The sequence below is a fragment of the Aulonocara sp. 'chitande type north' Nkhata Bay genome, linkage group LG9 (assembly GCF_057382095.1).
Source record: "Aulonocara sp. 'chitande type north' Nkhata Bay isolate Kocher_YH1m ecotype deep benthic linkage group LG9, A_spYH_male_GT1.1, whole genome shotgun sequence".
In the NCBI taxonomy this organism is placed as follows: domain Eukaryota; kingdom Metazoa; phylum Chordata; class Actinopteri; order Cichliformes; family Cichlidae; genus Aulonocara; species Aulonocara sp. 'chitande type north' Nkhata Bay.
Window position 1 is genome coordinate 19,919,351 of NC_141352.1, and position 27,864 is coordinate 19,947,214.

Below are 27,864 nucleotides of genomic sequence, written 5' to 3' on the forward strand. Positions count from 1 at the left end.
GAGCTGCATTTTCAAACAACACATAGCTTCCACTTTGGATTTTTGTGCTGGGCTGAAGTGTGCGACAGCTTTAAAAAAAAAAAAAGAAAACCCCTGGAACCAGAGTGCTATCTAAATGAGGCATTAGATGTGAGAGTGACACAACCATGTTGAAGGGATGTAAGCAGCCCGAGAGGAACATTGCTTCTAGCAACTCTCGTGTTGCATTAGTGATGATTTTCCAGGAGGCGCTCACAAAGACTCTTCAGAACACTCTCCCGAGTCCCATCACAACCCGGAAGAGGCCCAAAACAGCAGGCCACGTGCACACGGGTGAGTGACACAACTTCACACGTTCTGCTGATAACCAACCCCTAGCCCTAACTATACCTAACCCCCTACTAGTATAAGAAAAAAAATATATGTGGGTCATTCTGGTTCTAAAAATGGCTGCCTGTCCCTGTGGCCTGCCAGAGCATGAAATAGACTTTACATCAGGTTAGAATGAGTAACGGCGACGAACAAAGTTTTTTTGGTCATTGCTCATTTTTCATCCTCTCTTTGTTGCTGTAATCAAACATATGGTAGTTCTCTCACTCCCCCCCCCTCCTTCTCTTTCAGTTTATGACCTGAATAAGATATCAGCAGTTTGCCAGGTTTGGAATATGACAGGCGCGGCTAAAGTCATGTAGAGATTTAGATAATGCGACTGCTGAACACTATACAATACTTTCCACCTCTGCCTTTCAAACTTCCCCCGTGCTGATAAGCGGGAATTCGGGGGTGGATTTCAAAATGCTTTGGATTTGCAAAGAGCCTGGTGATATTGCAAAGGTAGTCACATGACAGCACATTTATTTCCTACCCATTTGTGACGCTACCCATCCCGCTCAATGACTGGCAGGTGAATTACAACAATATCTAGTCTCCCTTTTGGATAGTGGCTGCAAAGCTTCAAAACAGAGTGCGCACGCACACACGCACGCACACAAAGAGAAGCTGCTCTTTCCTCTGCTTTCACTTTGACAACTTGGGCTGCAGTTTTTGGAAGCAAGCTTACTCACAGCAAATTGGATAATGCAGTGAGGGTTTTATTTATTTGCTGTAGTTGGAGGACAAGAAGTTTGCTTTTTCTGCAAAACCATATTGTTTCAATTTCCCCCCTCCGACACGACCACCTTCCTCCTCTCCATGTCCAGTGTCTAGAATCCCTGGTGGCTGCACGCTGAAATAGCCTTATGTTTATTTAAACTTAGAGGGGCAGCAGTTGAGCGCCTGGTGCCCCATTCATTTTTCTGTGGTGTTTTCTTATAGCCAGCCAACCCCGGAGCCATTCATCAGCTGGACTAAGTGTAGCTACAGCACGGAGGGCTAAACAGCACTTCACCACAATGAGTGTGACATCAGCTCTCCACACAAACCAGCGGGTGTGTCAAAGAGAAGCACAATTACAGAGGAGAAGGAGAAGGGAAGAGGTGGAAAAATGACCGTGAAGAAATAAAGAAAGAGAGAGAGAGGAAGAGGAAGAGTGGCAAAGAGTGTCAGTCATGTAGCTTCTAATTTTGGTTATGGCTCGAGCACTACTTTGTTCCACCACAGGCTTTTATGCTACAAGCATGAGCAGGCTCAAGATAGACAGAGAGACTCAGAAGAGCTATTGAATTAGCAAAAACCACACTCACACAGTCACACACACACTAAAAATACACAAATACAATGAGGAGGAGAGACTTATGATAAAAATAAAAAACTAAAAACTCCAAGTGGTGATGAGTATATTTGAAAATTCTGTGTCATGTATTTAAACAAGTACAGCCCTCCTCCATGAATGGCTTATTTTGAGCAATCTAACGTCCTTATAAACGTTTCACAAAAGAATTCGTAGCTATAGTAAACTATTTCAAAAACAATCTATTCAAACGTAGATAAAAGACGAGGATTTGCATCCACAGTTGAGTGGAGAGCACAACAAAAGGAAAGATCAAAACCAAGAAGGAGGAATGAGAAAAAAGGAAAGGGAATTGGCAAACACCGATATCCAGCTGTGCCACAGTGAATCAAATTTATATAAAAAAAAAAATTAAAAAAAAAAAAAAAGGCAATATGAGCCACAGCCAAATCACCTGCAAGATAAATAGATGGGAATTAATGAAAGGAAAATTAAGGCAGAATCAAAGAGAGGCCACGCAGAGCATAAGTGTGTATATATCTATATATAGATCTTCATTTATTTTAATATTTAAACCCACTAAAAGTTGTAAATACAACTTTTGAATGAAAGGCACAGGAAAAATCAGACAATGCTGATATAATACTCAAAAGAAAAAATATATTACAGTACAAAAAGAGGACAGTTAGTTACGCATGAACAAATCCTTCCAAGTTGACCATCCTCCAGACTCGGGGAAACAGAAATACAGCTGACACAACAAAAGAGAAGGGGGTTCAGAAACAAAAATCCATTAGCCAAACTTGTCTTTATTGCTTTTCCAAACTGGCAAAAGGTCACATCAGCTCTCCAGGTCTCAGAGAAGGCCAAAAAATAAACAAACAAAAACAAACAAAAACTGCTGTGCTTTCTCCTTTCCCCACAGGTGGAGTGGCTCACTTTTGATTATTCGCCTGTCTGTTGACTGTGCTACACAACACTCCACTGGGCATCTGATTCACAACATCAAAACAGTTGACATATAAAACATATGGAGCCAGAGACGGGTTTATTTGATTTTTTTTTTTGTTTTTGTTTTTTAAAGAAAGATCTCTCACAATGCATTACCAGCTGATCCTACGCTCATTACGCTTTAATTTGTTGGCCCACCAAGTGTAAAATCAACCCAACCTCTAAGTGGTGCCGAGTGTTTAAATATTCAGCAGACATTTCTGGGATTCAAAAAGTGCAGGTCAGAAGCCATTTCTGGAGCAAAGAAGTAATTTGGTTATCTTCATTGCTTTTTGTACCGTTGGCTAGATGGAGCTTACTGAAGTCAACATTAGTGGGAGCATAGCACAGAAGAATTCATTTATAATTACAGATATTTAAAAAAAAAAAAAAAAAAAAAAAAAAAAACCAGAATCTGAAAGAAGAGGCCACTACTATTCACTTTTATCAACTTTGGAAAAAAAAGATTTATCCTATCAAGATGCTAACAAAGCAGAGGGGGTTTTGTGACATTTAATATGGCTAATTTATGCCTTAGATCTGCCTAGAGTTTTGGTTCTTAGGAGAGGAGAATCAGTATGCAGGCCTGACAGCTCACATAAGATGTGTGTACACATTGAAGTTTTTCTGGACAGCTCTGGTGGGGAACCAAAAATATAACTCTGTACTGCTTAGAATTCCTAATTTTACAACTAGCCTCTTTGGTATAGGCAAATCTGCATCAAGAGACCCACCAATGTCCAATTTGTATCTTCTTTTTCCTAAAAACAGCTGTCTCAAGCTCACTGGCCCCATTAAAAGGGAACGATTGGGGGGGGGGGTGGACAGTCCAGGATGATTGCATCAATTCTATAACTTTGAGATCAGGTGATTGTTTGGAATAGCAGGGAATTATACTTCTACAGACATCAAGGGTTTTCCTTTCGTCCTGCATGAAAATGAAAACTCCAAACTTTCTGTTTATCCTCTAAACTTGATGCAGCCTGGACTTTTCTGTTGCCAGACGGCAGATTCATGCTACTTCCACCTTCTCTGCAGCAATGCTACAGAGGGGGGCAAAGCCATGGCACAGCAAAAAAAGGAAGGAAAAAAATAAAATAAAAACTTAAACTTGGATTCAGTTTTGAAAAGAACAGCAAATTTAAACAAGAGAAATTAGTGTTACGATCAAACACAACAGTTCGGATGGACTGAGGAATGGCAGGAGGATCGACGTGGTCGGGGCTATGTCATGTTGCCGCGGCCACTTGGACGCTCTGGTTTGTGTAAGCCTGTGTCCAGTGAAGGATGCGTTTACCAGAGCCCTTTCTCATCTTCCCATCCCCCAGAGATGGCAGCCCACCCTGGGTGGGGAGAATTTACCTCAATTCCCTCTCCATCCTGGTTCTAACCAGAATTTTATAGCGCCACATTCCTCTTTTACACAGGAGCAAAGTAAGGTAAAAGCTACAGCTTTGAGAAATCAGCTTTGAAGTTTGATTCTTACCCTTCCTGATGCAAGAGCTAACACCTTCCAGCTCCAAAGCATAAAGGAGAACAAATGACATCATGAACAAGAACCAGGATCTCAAGAGTCCAGAGCCAAAAATACAGAATTCAGTCTCTCATTGCGTCAGGCTAACGCCGACTCCATTCATTACCTGGCCATGGCAGAGGAAGCGGCAGCTAGCTGTGTGAGGTATTCGCGCAGGTCCTTTGCTGCCTGAAAGCGGCCGTAACGTTTTTTGGGTTTGGTGCACTCGTCCAACAGAGCCTTGAGTTGTCCATCTTTGGCTATGTGGGCAGGCGGGTCGTGGAGGAGACCTCCAGTGGTGCCCCGCCATGTAGCATACCGTGACAGCAGGTTTTGACATATGGCATAGTAGTTGTGGTCCACAGTGACCCTGGAACAAAGAGAGTCCTTGGAGAAAGACAGACAGGCCTCCCGGTCGCACTCCTCAAACCGGCTCTCGTACCACACGTCGTAGTTTTCCGGCTTGTCTGCAAGAGAACAGATACACAGGTAAATGAATCCGCTGCTATGAAAACGTAATAACAGCATTTAGTTAAAACAGATTTAAAAAAAGCATCTAGTGGATCATAAGCTTTGTTTTTCCCCAGGTGAATGTAATGAAGTGAGGCTGGGTTATGTGGGCCTTGCAAACCTTTAAGAAACTCCTGGAGCTATAAAATCAAGAGCATTTTTAATCTTTTAGCATTTACACCTTTATTGAGAGTGATACACAAACATGAAACCTGGGGGGGTTGTTGGGTAAGTCACGCAAAAATGGTTCAATCTTTGCATTCGGGGTATTCTGCTAAAGAGCTCCCTCAGATCTAGGCAGGCAGTTTTAGATGAATTCTTTCCTGGTGTAGTAAGAGCATTTCTCTTTCAGCAAACTGTTTTTTCGAAACTAAAGAGAAAAACTAAACTTGAAACTTTGGTAATTACAGTCAACTGTTCCACCGCATCTGACCGTGAAGAATATTTATTTTTTTTACTTTGTGCAAATTATTACCCATGAAATCAGCCTCAGCAGAAGCTGACAAGACCAAGGTGCCACTTTTGACACCCCACAGGCCCTAATGCGAAATACTATTTTCAAAGCCCAGAGGCAAACAACTCATCTACAGTTTCATTTGACAGAAATGAACCACTTTCCAGATTTATTGAGCAAATAAAATTCTTTCTCCAGCTCATTTCACATTGCTTTTTTTCCCCCCTTTAGAAGATTGTGCTGGGAAAGAAGGGGGCCAAGAAAATAACCTGGAATGACGAGAGAGCTATTGGTTTGTGCATTAAAAGCCAGATCAATAGCATGGTGGGGAGGGGGTGGGGTTTGGACCCAGAGGATGCAAACACATAATCAGTCTATCAGCGATGTAATGCACTTCTCCTCTGGCTCATCAGTACAACTCAATCAAACATCCAACTCTGCCCTGTTAGCAAGGGGCCTCCATGGCCCCCCAAAGAGGAGGGGCACATCAACCTCAATCAGTGTGGGTGATGAAGATGGATATGCCTGCGTATGCATATACCGCAAGCAGGCGCATACATATAAAGACGTACACGCCAAAGCAGCAAGGTGAGGTGAAAGCAATTAATGTTTTGGAGCTGGCCATGCATCACACCTCAGCACTGATTGACAGATGGCATCAGGAGAATGTCCTGTTCTTTTACCCACACACACACACCTAAAAAGAAGAAGAGAGCAATAGGTTTGTTCTCAAGGACAAAGATGAGCACAGCAAAGAAAGAAGAAGGAAAAAAAAATAAAGTACTTTGAGACTCAACTAAAGGCTAAAAAGAACTACGAGGTCTATTTACTTGCACCTCAATGCCTTCAATTCTCTCCTCCTGCAAGCTCGAGTGTAACAAAGCTAGAAGATTTCCAACACAAACTAAATAATTTCCAATTCAAATGAGTGGAGAGCAGCACATGAGGTAGGCTGCCTAGCCTCACTTGTCTCCTGCATATCTGGTACCTTCCATGTTAAGGAGCTCAGGCTTGACTTGTATACATTCTCCTCACACCTCTGGCTTCACTGGGCTGCACTGAGAGGGGACATTGGGCCTGAAATGCTTGTTAGCGCGGCCTTACTAGTGGCATTCAAGAGTACGAGCCGGCTTTAACAATGTATGCCTGTGTTAGAGTGCATTATTGAATGTAAGAGAATGAGAACGGCGGTGTGTGTGTGCTGCTGCATGTGTTTGTGTTAGCCAGCGGGCGTCAGGGAGAAAGAGAGAGTGAGTGAAGTGTGCGTTACATTATACAGCATGTGTTTCCAAAAGCCACTAGGGGTGAAAACATCCTCAAATGCTATAAACTCAATGATGGGGAATGGCTCCTTTCGCACCACTGGACTGTGCAAACACAGCGCACAGCACAACTTCAACATAGCATGCGTTTTATCTCGCCGAAACCCATCACATCAATATGGATGCCCCTAATGAGAGGGTGGAACAGCACACGGCTTTCTGCGTGTTTGATTTGCAAATCAATTGGCCTTAGTTTAGACTGATGAGATTCGCATCACACTCCTTAGCTCGCTTTCAATCTCAGGCTCTAATTGTAGGGATTGAATTCTGTTTGTCGGGCCTTGGGAAGTTACCGTGGCTATTTCCTAGCGCTGTCCAACACATGGCACTGACCTCGTAATACTAATTATCGCTGTCGTCCCTCTTCGTCCTGCTGCGCCCCGGCACTTGGCACGCACACAAAGAGATTCAGACGCGCAAACATGCAAGAAGAAAATAAACTTGGGGCTTAAACTCTGAATAGCCAGGGTAAGCAGCTTGAGATGTCAACCTCTAAATGTGTCGGCCAGACCAAGGGAGTCTCAACCTGGATTGTGCTTTAGGGCTTGCAAAAAGGACTACTTGTGACAGGGCGGAAAATTGCAGGTTTTGGCACCAAGGCAAATATACACACTTTAGTGTGGTGCATTGACATATCGTATTATCGCGCACCAAATGAGGGAAAAACTCAAGGGGCAAAAACTCCAGGGCATGTTGGAGTACCTTCCCATGTTGTACATCAATTTGCAGTTTTCTGGTGTCAGATCTTGTAATTTGGCAAAATGGCACTTTATCTCAGGATAAATTCATCACAATACTTTCGCCTACAGCTAAAAAAGTGCATACACACACACACACACACACACACACACACATACACACACACACAAGCTCATATCTGTCACAGGGCATAATGGTGGAATCTCAACACCCAGCGACACAACAGTTTATCACTTTAATAGGATTTCTGCAGGAAGGGACAAATCTAAGAGCCTTACTAGGTGGCCTTGCCTCTCTCTGTAGTGGCCCCTAGAAGGGGGACAGAATTGTAGGAAACCGCAGCACTGAGCGTGTGATGTATAACTATCTCTGTCCTTGTTATGAGGTTTATTCTGAGAGGCAAAAAAAAAACAAAAAAAAAAACTAGGGCAGCGGAGATGGCTCGTTATCCGAACGATCTTAGCTTTGATGGGGACGTGCGCGTTAGAGGCAGAAGGGGTGCTGGAGGAGTGTATATTCTTAGAAGAGAGGAGGCTTCGAGCATGCGTGTCCCTTGAGGCCTTTCCTCAAACCTTCATCACTTCCTCATAAGCTACAGTTTGCGGGTATAGTTCTGACATCAAATGCAGTGTTTTCTAGAAAATACAAACTGTGGACAGCGTTTAAAAATGTAAATGTAAATGTAAATAACACCCTGTAAACACCCTGTAAAGATGAGCAGCAGTTCTTTATGAAGTGGTTGTATTTAAAGGCGTCAATGCATACATGTTCACGAACAATGACTTATTGCCATGGAAACTGTAGGGACAGACTGTGAGGCATTACTCACAGACTTATGGATGTACATGTCTGTGTACACATACACACAAAGTGAATGTGTGGAAATTTATTGGCAGTGCCACTCACTCTGCTTGATGAGCCTTTTGTCGGCCACAAGAACGTTCTCGGCGTCGACAATGATGACCTTTCCGTCACGTGGGCCGACCGCAAAGTTGTCAAAGCTGACATCGAGCAGGTAGAGGGCGAACTCAAAGTCATTGTTGGTAAGCTGCTCGGCAATGTCCATCAGCTGGCGTGCCAAGTCTACCCTCTTCTCCCACGGCGCATTGTAGAAGCTCCACAGATCCTCACCTACGTAGTTGACAGCTACCACGCGCCCACATGCTCCCAGGTACTTGGCGAACGGCCACCCTTCATCTGACGGAAAGCTCTGGGAAGGAGAAACAGATGAGCGTGGAAGACAGTTTATTTTAAAAAAAAGAAAAAAAAAAACAGATAAAAGAAGTCAGGCTGTGTAATGTAGTTGGCTGACAGAAAAAAAGAACCCAAAAACAAAACAATAACAGTGGCTCTGAACAGCAAAGGTTAACACATGAATTGGAAGAACCTTCAAATATTCAGAAAATATTTGTTTAACTTGCACACGAATCGGCTTCTTTAACACGGACAGATGAAACAAAAATCCCAAAAAGCAAACACAAAGATTCTGTGTGCAGCCTGAGGTGATGTTTTATACACAATTCTAAGCACAATAGCTGAAAATCTGCCAAGGATCACGTGGGTATAACGGATTAAATTTAATAAAAGCAAAAGCCAGTTTGTGTTAAAGCCCTACAGCTATGAGTTGATGTACGCCGCTATATTCAGTGGTTCCAGAGAACTGATAGGAGATGATTTGTGGTAACAGCAGTTAGCAGGAAAGCCTTATGTGTTGTGATGCAGCTGTGGGGCGATTTAAACTGCTGTGTGACGTCGACTAACTGAGTTAATGCAGCTTGGGCATGCTGACAAGAAATCGCTGTGTATTATAGGTTAAACTGATTAATAATAAGGTAATACCACCAGATGAAGGCGGTACTAGCGCACTAGAGCACTAGGATTTATTTGCCTCTGCTGGGGTCAGATATGCATGTGTGACCTATCATCTGCAATTGCCTAATCAAGTGGTCACATTGGTACAGGCAAACACATACACAACTGTGGACAGTTGTACAAACGTACGTGAAACTTAAATGAGAGCGGCTGTATCTGGCAAATGTTGCAGGCTGCTGGGGGACTCGAATCTCTAAGTCTCATTACCGCTTCGATCTCCCTCCATGAGCTCTCGTGTCTCACACTTTCCCTGCATCCATTTCTTTTCTCTGGGGCCCATTTCTTTGTCGCAGGCTGCCACAATGGTCAGACAAATTAATAGAAAATAATAGAATGAAAGCCTGTTTTTCTTTTGTTTCGTTTTTTTTCCCCCGCAGACACATGGGTATTGCTGCAAGCGGTACGCCCTCCACCCTATAAACCCGCTGCCATAGGACTCCATCTTTTATAATAAACACCCGTCCATATGCTAGCCTAATGATTGCCTGCATTTCCTAAGTAACAAATCTCTCCTGGGTTGCAGTTTTTGGCAGGCAGCCGCCACATGGACACAGACTGAGAATTGGGAGCACTTGTCTTTCACAGCAGCCTCGGTCGCCCTCCCTTTCTGAAACCCAATCGCACCTGCGATAAGGCAGGGAACACATCGTGACACTGCAGGTAAGGTGTGAACTACTATCAGTGTTGCATCTCACTTTACACTCGAGGTAATTCAATACTTTACCAGCTTTCAATTTCTGTCATGAGGGTAAGACGTTAAATATGCATGGCTGCCCCAACTCTTTAAACTTTAATGAAATACAAATTATTTAAAAACATACATTTTAACCCCCTCCATCCTCCTCCTCCCGCACACCACGCAGCTGCTATCTCAAAGACAGCAGCTGGACTCCTGCCACATGGAGACTGTGGCACTGGGAGGATGCAAGTGATCTGGAACCCAAAAGGCATTCAGGTGATGACTATGGTACGATTTGCAGCTTTGCTTGTGTGCCACTGACTATTTTTGGGGTGTTTTATTTTGAACACTCTGCAAACTATGCTGTGCATGATGCAATGAAATCAAGGCAATTCTAAGCCCAACAAAGTCAAGTAAAGCAGCGATGACTCAATGTGACGAATCCAGGCAGCAGCAAACTTTTTCCAGCCTATCAGTCTGTTAAGTGGCGTAAATCTATACCTTAGGTGTATCTCTTGTTCCCATCAGTTTTAAGAAAGAGCCACAAGCTTGACTGAAGGACAATGATAAGTTGCATGCGGTGTAGGTCGAACCCATTTCCCTGAGGTGACCCGATCAATCGTGGGCCAGACAACAGTCTGTCCATGAAGCACTACTTGCTTCTTGCTGCCTTGTCTGTCTGTGCTCATCATCACTAGACTTGGCAGTGACTCACCCAAACTTCTCCAAAAGCCTGTGCTTCAATAACCTTTGTCTAGACTTTTAGATACAGCAAACTCGACAAGAAGAGAAATTAAAGGAAGTCCATCACATGCTCAGAAATGAATGATAATGGTGGGCTGACTGCACTCCCAAATACTGGCTGGAGGGGAGACAATCCCAGGCTACTGAGATGCATTTGCCACTGGGCTAAGAGAATTAGGATTAGAGATTTAATAGGCTAAATATCTAAAATGGCTTTCTAATTTCTGAGGGTGGTATATAAAGATTAAGTTGAAGCTTGATCAGTTAGGGGGTATATCCTTCTTAGGCTCGCCTCCCTTTGACCCAAATTCAAGCCTTTATGTTGCTGCAAACCTAAGCGGCTCTCTGTCACAATGACAAAACTTGCCCTGTCCAACATTATGACTAAAACCTCCTTTGCCAAGCATCAACCTCTTCTCTCACGCCTGCAGGGTGGATGGTGAGATGTGGGGTTGCGGGGCCAGCCTGAGAGCCAGAGAGCGGAGAAAAGAAGAGAATACGATGGAGACAGCAAACAGAAGAGACAAACAGAGTGTCTTTCACTTCTACGCTCCAGTAGACAGGAGGAATAAACCAGCAAAGACCTGCCTGCTAAACACATCTCTCTCTTTGTTGTCAGGTTACAGCCCTGAATAGGAGGAAAAAGTAGAGCGACAGCAGATGGGGGGGATGGCTGATGGGAGGGAGGAGAAGGATGAATGCCCTACGGCTACTTTCATATACTGTCAACGGCTGTTATTAGAACGCCTTCATGTCTGTCTGGTCCTCGTTCGTGGTTCTTAACATAGATGTTGCTCGTTCGCGGTGCTGGAAGGCTCGCTGCGCCGCGTCAATTACCTCGGTGCCATTTTTATGAGCTTCCTGTATTTAAATTTTATACACAATAAGTCTGAAAGTGAGAACTACCGAACAGCGTGGGCAGGCACACGAGAGTGGGCACCTGAGCTTTGGATTCAAACTCGCCTATTGCAAGGCTTGATAAATACTCTACGTGTCCCACCAATCATTCTCCCTTAGCGCTCTTTAAACGGTTACTCTGCAGAAGTCATTAACGTCCGCAATGAGGCGTTGAGTGGGGAGGGGGGGATAAATTGGAAAGCCCAGCCTAATATTACATCCACTGCACTATCTCTGAGCAGACCTGGGAGGTACTCTGGTGTGTGTGTGTGTGTGTGTGTGTGTGTGTGTGTGTGTGTGTGTGTGTGTGTGTGTGTGTGTGGTTACTGCAAAGGTAGTGAATTTTACCAGTCGTCACCCAATCATGTTATGCTATTTAAAAATGCTGAGGGTGCAAAACTGCCAATGACACATCCCAGCAACTTTTACTGCTTTTTAAAGTCTTATCACTTCTTGTTCCCTTCACTGGATAAGAACCTTTTATTTCCTGCTTAGCAAAACCTTGAACTTGTAAAACATGGAGCCCAATGCTTTCCCACCCCCCCTTCCTCCCCTGCATGTCACAGAAATAATGAGCTGGGCTCGGGAGACAATGAAAGCAAGGGTGGAAAACAGACTCGTCTCATTAAAGACGACCTCATAGTGACTTCTAGGCCCAAGTCTGACTAATCTAATCTTTAAGGTTGTGCCAATTCGCCACCGTAGCAGTGACTGGGGGGGGGTTGTTGTGCTTTCCACCCCCTCCCTTGTAATACAGACACACTGGCGTTCTTTCGGGGGTAGATTGGATTGGGCTGAAATGTAACAGGGCCACAGACAAATGGGCAGCCTCTGGAGAAGAGGATGAAACGAATGGAGCGAGAGGCACAGGAACACACACCTGCGTCCTGACATCTGCTGACAAAGGCATGCCCTTCTACAGGGCCACTTGGGGAGGGCGTGGGCGTGCGTGTGAGAGAAAGCGTTCAAAAAGAGGCTCCTTGTTTGGGTGTGCGTGTGAGTGTGTCTCCGTGAAACGCCATCCGAGTGCATGTGAATGAGAATATGCAACGTGACCAGGGCTGATAACAACCTCTATTCAAGGGCCGAGTAAACATGAGTGGCTCCCAAGATATTGCCTTGGCTGGCTCGCAGAGAACACTGGACCATCAAACGCACGCACGCACGCACGCACACACACGTTGGACGCAGAGTTGAGTTTAAAAGGAAGCAGTTGCCTTCATCTTTGCAACCACAGCTACTTTCTGCGTAAAGGAAATTAGTAGTTGCAACCAAAGTGTGCAGCTTGTTAAAGCCCTAAGCCGGGCGTGGCGTAAATTCTCGACATTTTCTGTCTTTAACAAAACCTCGCCTCTTTGGAACAAACAAGCCAGGACAAGACTCGTAAAGAGTCCTGGGATCAAACTGTAAAGTTGATGACACGTGGCGGATAGACACAATCAGTCAGATAAAACGAAAGAGACAGAAAAAAATAACTTTGAACCTCAGTATAACAAAATGAACATTATTCAGTCTGTTTATCAGGGGGGATTAGTGTTAAGAAGGAGCCACATCTGTTTTGCAAGGCTTGAAAGGCAGGAGCTGCCAAGCTGGACCTGGGGAAAAAAGAAAGAAAAAAAAACCTATTGCTTTTCTGTGCAGCTCTCCTGTTGACCTTGTGTGTCTGGAGGATGTTTGGCGAACCCCGTCTGGCATTTTGCTGGCCATTTATGTTTAAAATCCAGTCAGTTAGTCTGCAGTGAGAGCTCAGACACCACAGGGGAACCAGCCTCATCCTAGCACACATGGTGCAACTTCTTTTCCGTGTCGCACGTCTCCCGCTGCTGCATTTCCTGCTAACCTAGTTTCCCCTCCCTCTCTCCCTTTGTTCCGCCCCTAAACCTGCGATACAGGGCAATGATCCCACATGTTCCAGACATCGGATCCAGGAAATGCCGAGTCACGGCACCACACTGAGGAGTGCATACATGTCTGCTGGTTGAGACAAGCCAACTGTGTAGATCTCTGAATTTAGAATAAGCCTGACCTTTCTTTATCCAGGCGTATGGCTCAAAGGCTGCAAAGTTACAGCACGTACCACTGGCAGCAGTCTTGGGGAACATCCACATCCACTGGTGTACAACTCCACCATTCAGAACCCTTATAAAAGAGGCTTTGGAAAACATGCTGATCTGGCTGTTCCTTGGACAGATGGCCAAAAAGTGATACCTTTGTGAAGGATAACAAAGACAACTAATCTCTGATTGGGTTTAATGCATCACACAAGTCTTTGTTTCCCCACTCATAAGACTGTACTTGCTGTGACCACCCAAGTATAGTTGGAATTTGTTTTTTTTTGTTTTTTATTCTGTCTGAAAAAATGTGATAGGTTTTTCTAGTGCCCTCACTGTTATTTTGCTACTGTCGAGCAGTCCTTGATCTCAATCACTTGTCTCTTGTCTTATTCTGCAGTCAAACAGACTAACCACACTTTCTTGAACTGAGGCCGGTGACTGAGTTAAGGTAAGGGGTTGGGAGTGCGACATGTAGAGCTAGTGCCACTAGCTCTACATGTCGCCAGCTGCAATCAAAAGTGGTGGATTTGAAATCATGGGAGGGCCACTGTCTTGATACCACCAGAAATACCATGCAGTTCTGCAGGAAACACTGAAAACTAGGCCAATATATTACAGGTAGGGTTTGGTAATTTCCTTCTTTATGTTTGAGTACTCCCTTCCCATGGCTTCATCTGACAATGGACGATGTTCATATTACTGGTTTAATATCTTATTATACATGCTATGACAGCCTTTATTTTTCATTTAAAAGTCAATTAATGTCCATCTAGACAAGCGTGTGAACAGCCTTATGAATATCAGAAATCTTTGCATGTATAAAAACTGAAAGGACTGCTTGTGCCAAGTGGGAGATCAAAAAAGACACTCGGCTCATATAAGAAAACAAAACCAAGACATCGAAAGACTATGCACATGATTCAGTGAGGTACTTCAAGTCTTGATAGAAATGGGTTAGCTGGCTCTTTGAGTTCTGCAGGTCTTTGCTCTGCAGAGAGAATGAGAGCAGGATGAGGAATGAGTGCACAGGACGGCACAGCTCGGGGTTGCTAGTACACACTCCGCCGCTTACTGATAGCTGAAACCCTTTGCCGACCTGAACCTGAGCCACTGCACATGGAGTCACCCCATAAATCCCCTCCGCTGGAAGATGAGGAATGTATTAAGTCACACAGTTTGGCCTCAGACCTGAAGGCTGTGGGTTTGAGGCCTACATCAAGGGTTGTATATTTCAGAGCAGGCGCCAATTATCTCAGGGGCAACCATGTAAGCATACTGAGCAGGGAGACTGCTGTCACTGCCCCTGTACTCTAACCTCTCTACAGACCAGAGGATGCATGAAGAGAATTCCCCTCTACAAAGAGCAAATACACACATATATACATATTTATTCATTTATTCGACATGCTAGAGAAAGAGTCAAACATTAAAAGAGGGGCCTGTGAACATTTCCCTTTACATACAGTGAGCAGTTAAAATGCAGAGAGTTTTAGAACTAGCAGGGGTGGAAATGCCAAAACTGTACAGATGCTACAGATATCCCTAACCTCTTATAATTTCTCTGACAGGAACCAAGTGCCTTTTGCTTTAATGCAGTGGGCAGTTTTATTACTGCAAGCAAACTGATGTGCTGAAAGGCATATTCTTGCTAACATTAGGGCCCAGGCTCTCCAGGGGACAGAGGATAGTAAAGAGCTGCTTGTTACGGATCAATATTGGCCATCTTAAGGGGTCCAGGGAGAGCTGTGAATGACTGTCTCCTGCACTGCAGAACTGTATCTTCAGGAGCAGGGCATAAGATAGGCTGGGGTGCACACTGTAACAGTAGGAAGCTTTGATGGGGGTGTTGAGGGACAAATCTAAAAAAGAAGCTAGTGGGTGGGATGGGAGGGGGGTTAGCCACAGGCATTTACCTAACCAAACACAGCTGTCAGGCGTGTGTGTGTGACTGTGTGTACTTGTGTGTGTGTGTGCACGCGTGTTTGGAGAGAGGAAGAAAGAGAGAAAGGATTATGGTAACACAAGCAGTCTGGCTCATTCAAACAGAGGAAAACACCACAAGGCTCTGGCTTGTACAACACACACACACACACCCACGTGCACGCACACACACAGTCACACAAACCCTCGGTTCCTCTCCTCCTTCTCTTCTCGCCTTTCCACCAGGGCCTCCATCCAGCGAGGGCAGCCAAAAAGAGGGGAGTCAAGCCCAGATAACTCCCCGTCTTATCCTAACAGGATTCAGTCTGTACACAAAGGCCTATAAGAATAATGAAAGGGGGTTTGGGAGCAGTTGAAGGAGGGTTAAGCGGCGTACACAACCTCCTCTCTTATGTGCTAAGAGCGTCACAATCCCCAAGACCCAAAAACAAAGGTACTAATCACAGACTACCAACTTAAATACTATTTACTGGCCGACCTCAGCCACTGAGCCAGCCTTTGAGACAGAAGGCTCTCACTTAAGCTGCGATAGCGTGCAGCGTGTGATTAAATGAAAAGAAATAAATAAAACTAAAAACAAAACAGGTTTTGATCCTCTTTGTGAAGAGGCACGATGACCCAGAAAACCAGACCATAAGGGTTTTCCTGCACGGAAATTATAAAGGCTTAAATTCTGTCGATACTTTGCCAGAGCAAGCATATGCTGCAAAAAAGACATTTTTTTCCCCTGCATAAACTGAAATTTTTTTTACAATCCACATAAATCTTAAAAAAAAAAGTTTTTCTACTTGTTTTCTTGATATTTGCACGAAACATCACAACAACCTGTCTATAAACTTCAATATTGTCTCCAAAAAAAATTCCTCATTTCATTTCTTTTCAACAGCAAATTGTAAAAATAATTGCTTCTGTGCAACAAATAAGGTTACATGGGAAAATTATGTGCATATTAGTCAAAAAAATAAAAAAACCTCCCCAACAAGACTCTTGGAGCATGTTTTAAAACCACACCACCGTTTTAAATTTACAGTTATAGTCATTTAAACTGAGGGATTTAAATTTATGTTACCAACACAAAAATAAATCGAGGTTGTGCAGGTCGCAGCTGAGGTACCACATTTGCCTCACGTTGTGCCCGGAAAAACCCCAAACACAAATTGTTTATTCTGGCTTAGCTTCCTAAAGTGACGGAACATTGTAATGGATTATGCAGAGCTTCATTAATCAGCAGCATACCAAAGATGCATCCCCCCCTCCATTTTTTAGAGATTCAAACAAGCTACTGGTGTGTTTGCTCAGAGCTGTGAATGTTTCCTTCCATATTTGCATTAAAATGTTACTGTCAAAACTGTTAGGAAGAACAGGAGATAAGGTCATCCATGTAATCTCTCCCCCTGATTTAGCATCAGTGTCAGAGTTCTTGGGGAAAAAAAAAATACAGTGTTACGTGAAAGGAGCGTGTCTCCTTGTCAGGTGAGGCCAGAGCGTCGAACGAGTCGGTGGATCTGCGAAAGGTGGGGAGAGACTGTAATAGAAAAAGAGGCAGAGAGAGCTGAGAGGTGGGGTGTCTGGGAGTGCACAGATTTGAGTTTAGAGGAGATGAGAGCGCCACTGACTGAGTTAACCCCACAGGCCTGTCACATCCTATTCTCAGCTCCACTGAGCAAGACAGGGCTGAGGACCAAAAAGGGTGCGAGTACAGTCACATGCTTCTGGCAAACTCGCTAAGCTTAATGATTTGGAAGCGAGGACTAGGCTAAATTGTACTAATTTAAGGTTGGGCCAGATGTACTCCATCAAACACAACCATCACCTGATGAATCGGTGAGTCATCTAGCCGCAGGAGAGACGGCAAGGATGGCAAGTAAGATTCGAGCCATGGAAATGAGAAAATGAATTACTCGCTTCTCATGCAAACCGAGTTATTGTTGAATAAGAGGTCAAAATTAAACAGCATCATGTAATTCCGCCGCTTGGCAAAGAGACAACCCCTTGAACAAGCAGATTTATCAAAGTAAAAGAGAAACCTTTCCAGGGTAACTTAAACTGCACCGCTAAGAGGAAATGAGGGGAAAACGGATGAAACTGGATAAGACGACTCTCATTGCACAAGGATTTTTCCTTGTTTGGCTGTCGTCATTTTTGTCTTCCAAAAATATTTATTCCCCAAAGCCAAATTGTCTTCCACGTGACAGAAAAGTGGGGGTGGTGTGTGTGCGTGCAGCACACAAGTGTGCACTCATAGACACCGAGAACACAGAAAACACATTGTTGGCCAGACCCAAAACAACACAGCAGATTGTTTCCCACTGACAAAGAAGGTCTGGTTTCTCATAGTGAATCAGGGCCGATTTACTGCCTGTGGCTTCAAAAGACTGGAAACAGAAGCCTTTCTAAGAGAGAGTGCAGCTCGCTGAGCAGACAGCAGAAATGTTATTCGCATTATTCAACTGTATAAAGCCATAGGAGAGAGAAAGGGGAAAAAAAAGATCCCTATACAACAACACTGCTAGCTGATGACAAAAGGAAATTATTTACGCTAAATATAGCAAAGTTGAATTATAAAATGAGTGAGAGTTTCCTTTATTCAACCTACTGGAGAGGTGTTTAACTACAACCAGGCAAAATAAAGCGTCACTCATGACCTGACAGTGATAAATAGTTGAAAAAAGGCCCGGGTTAGATTAAATAACGAGTCATAAAACTCGGCCCACATTCCTCTATATCTTCTGTTAAAGCCTGTCCCCACACAGCAGCTCAAACCTCTAGCAAAAAATAAAGGGGAAAAAAAAAATAGGTAGACCAAGGTGTTGTAGTACAGCACGTCTTCTGTTCAATCTCTATAGACGCTATTAATTCTTTATGGTCTGCTGCTGCCCAACCTTGTGCATAGGGCCCTTTCAGTCTCACAGCAAATTTTCTCATCTTTTGAGGTTAGTGATGCTGACGAACAGTCAAAGTACTCAGGATCTGCGAGTCTCTGAGAGGTCTCGCACATTTCTTTGTGCGTTATCTATCCCGGCAGTCTGCGCGCGCCATCGGCTATCCTGCGGCCTTGCGCGAGCAGAGACCCAACGGTTCCTTCTTTTACCCACAGGTCACAAGTTCAGGCTGAGATCAACAATTCATGAGTCCTTGTAAACATGTAAAGTCTCCACGGAGCGGGAAGTGGAAGGAGTTGTGGACAATGTGAGTGCATGATGTGTTTGTGCGTGATGTCTTAAACTATGTGTCCAAGATAAGACTAAGGCCGTGGTGGTGGTGGTGGGAGGGGTGATTCCCTATGCCTCTGAACTGAAATATAACTGAAGTGATGGAATTGTCTGCACACGTGTGATGAAAAAGTAGGGGAGGAAGCCATAGAAAGAAAAAATAAAAAAATAAAAAGGGATGTTGTGAGAATAGGGGAGAAAGGAAGCGAGGGGGAGGGTTGAGTGACCGCACAAAGCTAATCAGATTTTATAGATTGACCAGACTAAAAAGCTGATCCCGCCTTTTGTCCTCTGAAATGCCTGGAGGTGTCCAGTAACACATGTGGGGGACAGTGAGGCGCGCGGGGGGGGGGGGGGGGGGGGGGGGGGGGGGGCTAGTGGTGGAGGTCAAAACAAGTTATTGAATGTCTACACGGGCCAAGACCATTGTTGTTCTGTCCCCTCGTGAGACCCTCAATGCCAAACAGAAATTGAAATTGATTGGCCGCCTGTTAATCAGCGGGTGAAAAGGATGCGGATGCAGAGGAATACGCCTGCTTTGACATCAGGATGACTGAATAAAGGTGGGTCAGGATTTTTCTCCTGACCTCGTGTCAAAGCTAGACGTTAAACTTTTTTTTTTTTTTTTTTTTTTTTTTTTAAAGCATCCTTTTCATTTCAGCAAGATGAACCGTTTGTTTGGTTAGAATGCGTCAAAATCAAGAATGTTCTAATCTTCCCTGTACCGGACAACGAAGCGTCCTGTTGCATTTTCATCAAAACTAAACAGTACATATCCCAAAATCTTCTTTTAAAAAAAAAATTCATAGATAAAGTAAAACAAATTTCTTAAAACTGTTTTTTCTTATAGCAACACTGAAATTCACACAGAAAAACAAGTTAAAAAATATTTCGCAGGACGAATTAAGGATCAAGAATACTGGCACTGATACAGTTTAGCAGCCCTGCAGAGACTGCTCCGTTCCAGTCACACACAAATGATGACAATCCAGTGGACATAGACTTATATTAAAATTAAAAGCAACTTGGACCATTTACAGATGCATCCTTGAATAATTTAAAACTGCCCTACATATGGTGTTAAATATGCAGCACTGCCGCCAGCCAAAAATCGCCTTTTTCCCCTCTCAGAGCCCACAGCTCTTAAACCCTTCTCCATTCTAAGCAGAAGAATATTCTTGCTCCAAATAGCCGGCATGCAGCCTTGAAGTAGCCCTGAGTTTAGGGAGGACTTGATAGCCTGTCTCAGATCTAGGCAAGAGGAAGGAAAGGGATTCCCGCCCTGTAATTTAGTGGGGGCTTTGTGGGCCAACACACTGTTGCACTGATATTCTGAATCTCCGGGAGTAATCCAGGAGCCGCGTTTTATCATCTGCTCTGAAACCAGCTGCCGCCACGGATCATCTGACAAAGACCTCTTTGTCAGATGATCCGTGCATCTTTATCCAGATGCAACATTTTCCTCGAAGAGTGTATTTGCCGAGCATGATTTAAAACCAAAACAAAAAACAACAACCCTATCAGCTCTAAGACTGCTTTATACCCTGTAAACACGCAGATTTTAAGAAGTTCAAATGTAGACACAGTACCTGCAATACGAGTGGTTCCGGGTTAAATGCCAGCGTCATGAGCAGCTGCATTCTTTCCGTGTCCTTGAGGTTCTTTAGCAGGAAGCTGCCAGAGTCCTTGGTTTCGGCGTACCTGCGGACCACACGGTCCAGCAGTCTCTGAGAGGGGCAGTGCACCAAGTCTGACCAGCCCTCTACCACATCTGGAGTAAGCAGTCGAACATCGCCGTTGATCCGGGCAAATTCAGTCTTGTACATTGCCTGGATGAGGTCACATCGCGGCCTGCCTGTGGCCCTCTTGCAGATTTTCTGGTCTATCTCGGCCAACTCCTGGTTGGAGCCGAGCCGTTTAAGCACCACGCGACGAGTGCCCTCCCTGGGCTCTCCGTACTGCGCGAAGTAAACATTCTTGACATTGAAAACGTCTAGAAACCGCAGGCGACCCCAGGTCTCAAAGGAAACCTGGCCGTTCATGAACTTGCGGCACCAGCTGGTCCCAAAGCAGGCGGGACACTTGTTGAGATTGATGAATCGTCTGTCCGTGAGCTCATTCTTCTGGAAGGACGCGAACAGGTTGTGGGTGTTCATCAACAAGATGACAAACAATCCCACCACCAACAGGAGCTTTAGACAGCGGTACAGGCGGCCAAGTTTGAGAGGCAGGAAGCGCAGCATGATGTGGATGGGTCAGGAGTGGGGTGTTGAGGGACAGGGGAAGAGGAGGGGGAGAGGTATTGAGATGATCGTCAGGGAGCTAACCTCAATGCCTCTCCGTCATGGTGCAAAGGGGAACCTTCTAAAGCGGCAGACAGGGGCGAGGTTGGCACAGCTGCACTGTGCCAGACTTTGGCAGTGGCCAGTGCGTCATGTTCTCTCTGCAGTTTGTATGTAAACTTGGGCGAGCAGTTCTGAAATCAAACAGACAAAGAGACGGAAAAAAATCATTACATGAGGGAAAATATAAAAGCTACACCTTATAATACCAAAAATCCAGTGCCTTGCCTTAAGTAACAGTGGAAAAAGGTTGATTTAATTTCCTTCTCACCCTAAATGCTTACATGTGATCCCACCTTGTAAAACAAAATGCAGCTTCTCTGGAATATGAAATAGTCACACAAATTTGAATTGCTTGGGTCATTTGAGAGATTTCATTACTTTTTGAGCAGAAATGAGATGGCCCACAGCCAATGCAATAAACCTGCCTGTGCCTGTTTGAGTGCGTTCTCTTTGGGAAATCATTTCTTGTATACTCAAAGTATAAGAAAAATAAATAAAAAGGGAAAATAAAGTGTCAGTGATCAAATTAAGGGGAAATGTAAAACATCGTCCGCAAGTATTAAAATAAAATGTCCTGCATTCAGAGGAAGAGTCCCTCAGTGGGCCCTCCCTCTGCACCAATAAAAATATCCATCACTTTTTCTAAGATGTACTGCAGAATAACTTGCCATCTGAATACCTCAACGGTTACTTCTAAGCTCAGGAATCTTGATTTTGTTTCTCTTGCTTCAGATGGAGGAATCTCGGTTTGCATTGTGATGAGAGTCACACCGTGCAAAGTTTAACCTTTGATCAGAGCTGCCCTGCTTCGTTTTAATCACGCTTTGATGCGGTTTCTTTGAAAATGGCTGCTGTCGCTAAAATAACGTTTCTGGTCGAGAGGGGGGAAAATGAATCTGTATATTTCTACTGAGATTATTAATTTTAGCCAAGAAGGGGGATGGCAAGCCCTATCTGAAGAAGAAAAAAAAAAATCTGGGATCACAGTGAGAGAACAAAGCACTTAGAAAAACCCCACAAGCCCCACTAAAATCTGTCCACGATGAAACCATGTTAGACCCCCCCACCCCAATCCAGCTTTTAGGCAGTAAGTATTTTAAGTCGCTTTAAGAAATACAATGACTCAGACCATGCAAATTAGCCATCCTCAATTAGAGCTCATTAGGGCATGCCTATTAGGACAGCTGACTTGAGAGGGCATGGCTAACGAGCAGGCACAGTAGTGTGATTAGTTTGTGTGTCGATGGGTTCCCTTGCTTTTAGATCGAAGAGGCGGAGATTCTGGTAGGACACGCGGGTTAAAAGCAACAGAGAAAGCGGCGGCTGTGAGAAACGTGGGCCTGCAGCACGCCAAATAAGAGCCGAATGGAGAAGCTTTTACCCCACACCTCTGTCTGGAAATACTTCGAGCTGATCAGGCCAAGTTGCCTAATGTAAAAATAGACCATATCCAAATAGGGAACTACAGAGTGCCACACTGCATGTTTTTAAAAGGCAAAGAAAAATGTTATTCGAGCATTTCCCCCCCCATTCTCGCCACACCACGCACAATGTGACTCAACACAGCAATAAGGATATGATTTTTTTTCTGACATAAATAAAGAGTGAGATAATGAGTTACTGAGAAACTTTACACCTGCATTTTCTACATGGGTAAAAACCTTTCAATCAAGCTTAAAATGCAATGATTTTAAGTCCTATGGCGGCATTTTTTTTTTAAAAATTCATCTATTACAACACATTACAGTGAAAGTTGGAGATGCACTGATTTATCCGACAATATCGACCACTTTCACTGTGTGTCTTATTCAGCTTTTCATTAACTCGTATTATTGAACCTGGACTCTTGTGAAATAAAAAGCAGGAAAGCCGTCATTGCCTGGCACAAAAGGGATAATGTATAGCTACAGAGACACACAATGACAAAACATCTGTATCTGGAGTGGCCTTTGGCTAAATTGTTATTTTAAACATTAGACTTACCATTGGCCTCAAATTAACAAATGGTGCATCCTTAATGATGGCAATATTTGGCTGGAATCATCTAGAGAGCACTTCGTGAATATATTGCAAGAGCTACTGATTCTCACATTATCTCATCTCAAGATAACTCAGAAGCGGGAAAAAAAAAAAAAAAAAAAAAAAAAAAAAAAAGCAGAACAGAAACTGGTTTTTTTTCCCTCCAATTTATTTCTAGACAGCATTTGAAATTAGCTCTCTGAATAGGGGGGGATAAATACATAAGTAAAGTAGGCCCACACTGGGCTGTCTTAAACAAAAGGATTCAAAAGGATGCATGTCTGTGCCTTTTACTACAGGGAGTGAGAGAAAGCTGATTGCTTGAGGGGAAAACTGAATTTCCCGTTGTTATAAAATCTCGATTCAAGTGCCATTTAGCATCTGACACAGGCAGCCATGACACTGACGTGACTGCAAGATCTTGGGAGCAGATATGAAATTTATCTAGGATGAGCTAAGGGCTCAGAGAGGACGAACCATAACCTCAGCGAGGCCAAGAAGTGTTTCACCTCTTCATCCGTGAGAGAAAGAAACAGAGAGCCGGGGCAAGCTTAAACAAACCCTGAACAAGACCTGGACAGCGCCGAGTAATGAGAAGCACAAGCTGGCAGCCGGCATGAAGAGAATACATCGCTTCGTATTCCTTGCCAGAAAAAGCGTTAGACCACAATTACATAAGGAGCATTACCTGCATTATGTTAGTAATCACACAATGCGAAAGGATCATTTTCTTCCTCTTAATGAAAGACAACTTTAACACTCAAATTATTGTCAATGAAACACACAAATCGGCCATCTATGGGTTTATAGCGTGCCACGATTAGCATGGCGCATGAGCGGGTGCAGTTTGAAATGCTACTGGAGTTGAGGTTTTTTTATAACCTGCTGCTGCTGCTACAAGCACAGTAATAGTGGGAATAAGATGAAAACATTCAGCTTTATTGGGAGAATGACATGGCAATTTAAGACGGGGATCTCTTTCCCTGGTAATTACCCCACTAGACTGCTTCCTCGTGAATTTTACACCTGCAAAACCATTTATTTAACTCCCCTCACTGACTATTGCGGTATGATGGGAGTTATTTAAGAGAACGTGGTGAGAGAGAAAGGCAGACTGCATAGGGCTCCATGGCAAGGTTGCCTACTCAGGTTCTTGCTGAGGGCAAAGTTCACTTAAAGTTCTAAATTAAAGCCAGATGTTTTTATTGAAGGGCATTGAAATTTAAAGCAGTGTTTTCTTTGGGGCAAACCTCACTGTGCCCACAGAAAACAGTTTAAAATTACCCCCCCCCCCCCCCCCTTTCCTACCAGACAACCGTCACAGTGCCTCTTCAAAAGATGGGAGGGATGTAGAATACCAAGAGGAGGGGAAAAAACTCTGTTTAGAATAAGCACCAAATTACTTCTCATGATACAGGGCCGCTGCCAAAAGTGGGCTAAGAAAGTTTTTCAGCGTACTCAGTCTACAAAGTATAGCGGTGAGCGCTTCGAAAGAGAAGCAAAGAAAAGAGGGCAAATCAAAGGATGCCTGACTCCTCATGCATGGAAGATGAGTCCCGCATTCAAAATGTTCCAAGTTTGGCAGATGTTAAGAGCCGCAAAATGGCTCATTACTGGGACTGAAAAGGCACAAGATGAAGCAATAGGCCCCATGTTGGCTTAAAACAGAATGACAAAGGTTGAGACAGAGGAAGATGACATGGTAATATTCTAATATTTCAACTTTTATTAAACTTAGATTTTAAAAGAAAAACTCAGATAAAGAGGAGGGGATTGAAAAGGAAATTTCTTTCTTGAATAATCTTTCCTAAAGCTCATTGTGTAAGAACCAGCTTCAGATAATGGTGTGCAAGGGCAAGGCTACTCTCCAGCTAACCCTTTTCTTGACTGCACCTGAGGCTAAACTTCATTATGATATAATGAAGTCAAGCCACACAAGAACATGCTTGATTAATTCCAATGGAAATGCAAAAGAGAGTGCATGGTGGGAAGTGGGGAAAAGGACTGAAATACAATGGAGAAGAGAGAGAGAAAAAAAAAAAGATAACTGATGTATAACTAGCGGCCAGCAAGAAAAGAGAAGCTTTGAGTTATTGCTCTTGTGATTGAAATGACTGGAAATAGATCACTTGAATACAGAGCAGCACTTCTCCATCTCTGAATGGATGCACACAAACACACACACGAGAGCAGCTACCTGCAGGACCGCTGGCATTACCCCCGAATCCTCAAAGCTGGAGGGGGGGAAAAAAAGTAACCTCTGCCCCTCACCACCACCGCTGCCGCCACCACCGCCACCTCACTTGCTTTGCAATGTGTGGTTCTAGCTGGAGAGAGGAACTACTGTTGCCAGGATTATCGACCGTGGGAGTCAATAATGTTTGATCACAAAAACATTCAGCCGCAGCCGGGTTGCCTCAGTACAGCAAACACATAGACAGTGATGGATAGATACAAATGACAGTAACATTCGCACGCCTAATGGAAAATTGAGTCCTCGGATTATAAGTACCAATTAGCAGCATCCCCACAATGAACATTAGTCCATTCATCTCTGGCCCAAACCAAACACGAGAGGGGTTTTAATGAGAATATCAATAGTATCTGCTTTGCGCCAAAATGACGCAGTTGTTAAGAACACACTGCGAAGACCTACTCTGGATTCCCCAACTGAAAACAGCTTCTCCCTTTTCTGTTTAATTTAAACAGCTGCACGGTTGCACAACCCACGATCTCTCTGGAAAAGTTTGGGGAGTTGGCATGAATCTGAATCCCATGTTAATGCTACTGCAAGGCAAACATGTCAGCCGAGTGAAATGATTAAAACAAGCTGTCAAAGCGAGCTGCAGGTTAAACAATCGGGAAATGCATTTGGATGGGGAGGAAATGAAATCGATTACCTTAAAGACATTCGTTCTCCCACCTTTGTCTGTTTCTCCGTCTGCTCTACAAGTTACTTTATCTGAGACTGATTTGGCATGTCTGGAGGTCAAAAACAAAAATATACTGCTGCTGTGGGAGCTTTTAGGCTGCAATTATGAGACGTTCCCCTGCCGAGCACTCAGAAACATTCAAATCAACCACCAGCAGAACGCCTTAAGTGTATCAGGCTATTTTCATAGTTCCCTCGTCAACTAACCTAGCAGAAAGCCTCCGCAATTAGTCTCCCGATATAGAAAAATTAATTTTAAGCAGCCCGTCCTATTCATTAGACTGTAAAGAGAAATTCCATAGGACTTATTATGAGCTTTGTGTGGAACCAAACACTAAAACTCTTGTGCTAATCTTTTTTTTTTCCTTTGAAGGAATCAAGGGCAGCAGTTTTCAAAGAAAGTGCAATTATTACTATGCCACAGAAATCTCATGGTCAGACCTATTCATTCGTTTTTTAAATCCTCTCAAAGTTAAGCTTATATTTTAGGTGCTTTTAGGCTTGATGGAGAAAAAGAAACAGGCTCAACCTGTTGTGTTTTTGCCAAAAGGAAGGCGAATCCAAAGCAAACCTGTTGAGATGAAGTGTTTTAAATAGCTTGAAACTACAGTGGGAAATTAAGGGGTGAGAATCGGGGTGGGGTGGGGGGGGGGGGGGGGGGGAGCAATGTTTTGTTAAATAAATACTAAAACGTTAATAGCGCCTCCGGCAAACATGATACCTCCTGGACACCAGCGTTGTTGCTGTAATTTAGTATGATCTGCATACAAATAGAGTTCAGGGGCAGCACATTGTCTTCACTCTGCAGTGTATCCATTCTCATCCATTTTCCCCCCATTATGCTTTTTCCCCCTTTTTTGATTCAACATCAAATTGTGCATAGGAGTCTTGCTATAGTCTCTAATGCAAGGCAAATAACGAAAAGATTAAAAACAGCGTGTAATTAGAGGGAAACATACTAACCACCTATGCTTAGACTGTTCCGCTGCAACTAAAATGACACCACCAGCAGTAATAGCGGTAATAATATGCTTCTTGTCACCGCACAGTGGATGTGGGCATCTGATAAGAGTTTGTTTTTAAAAAGCGATGAGGTTTGTTGTCCTTTTTTGCTTTAATTATCTTTGCTTGATCTAAGGTCACACGACGGACACTCGAACTGTTATGCATCCTCTTACTGATATAAAAAAAATCAAAACATTGAGTTTTTATTGCTTTTATGGATTTTTTTTTTCTTTATCGAACTGCTCAAAAATAGACGTGTGAGCGACTTCTGCAATGCACAATTTACCTCCTCTCGCTTTAAATAAAAAACAAAACAAAAAAGAAAAAGAGTTCAAAGGCAGCACGGACTGCAAAGAGAAGAAACAACTGTGAAACAAACCTGTGACTTTTCCCCCCTCTCCGGCTTTGTAGTAGTGAAATGGTTAGCGCTCAGCTGATATCATTCTTCAAAGTTGCGGCTACTTACGAGGCGGACGAGAGGGGACTTTAAAACACCGGCGATTGTATCTCAGCCGAAAGCTGCTTCTTCAAAGCTCGACGAAGATCTCTATCAAGCACACTCAAACGGGCTTCCCATTTCTAGCTCTTAGGTATCTAGCCAGCTAGCCTGCTAGCCGCTGAAATAAACAGTTGAGCTGTCGAGTCCTTAACTCTTCGTTTACCGGATGTTTCCGACTGGACGACGGACTCCTCTTTACAAAGGACAACAGCGTCCGTGCGGTGAATTAACGTCCATATCTGTCCGCGTGTTGCGAGTCCCGTCCGCGGTCACGGTATTGCCTCTTTTCTTGTTCTCTCAGGCAGCTGCTCACTCCTCTCCAACACCACAATGGGTTCTGTTTCGACTCTTTTCAACACCAGCCTCTTTACTCTTTACGACAACCGTTCTCTGTTTACGGGCACGGTTGCTAAGCGATTATTCTAATATTGTCTTGTCTGGAATGCCGCCCCCAGTGCAAACTTTACCAGAATTTCTATTTTTTTTCCTTTCATGTCGCTCCAATTAGGCTAACACCAGCCTTTTAAAG

At 43.8% G+C, this 27,864-nt stretch overlaps 1 protein-coding gene across 3 annotated transcripts; it reads right to left on the reverse strand.

Moving 5' to 3' along the window:
• Positions 1-2,177: 2,177 nt before the first annotated feature.
• Positions 2,178-27,686, reverse strand: dipk2ab (divergent protein kinase domain 2Ab). Of its 3 annotated transcripts, none has more exons than XM_086306376.1 (4): positions 27,499-27,686; positions 20,125-21,011; positions 8,043-8,346; positions 2,178-4,618 (listed from the first exon to the last, which is right to left on the reverse strand). In XM_086306376.1, the coding sequence occupies exons 2-4, from the start codon at positions 20,776-20,778 to the stop codon at positions 4,275-4,277; spliced, it is 1,302 nt and encodes a 433-aa protein (XP_086162502.1). In that variant the 5' UTR covers positions 20,779-21,011; positions 27,499-27,686; the 3' UTR covers positions 2,178-4,274. The 3 variants fall into 3 exon arrangements, with proteins under 3 accessions (XP_086162502.1, XP_086162501.1, XP_086162500.1); XM_086306375.1 differs by having other exon boundaries at positions 27,303-27,686; XM_086306374.1 differs by having other exon boundaries at positions 27,216-27,686.
• Between the last annotated feature and the right edge of the window lie 178 nt (positions 27,687-27,864).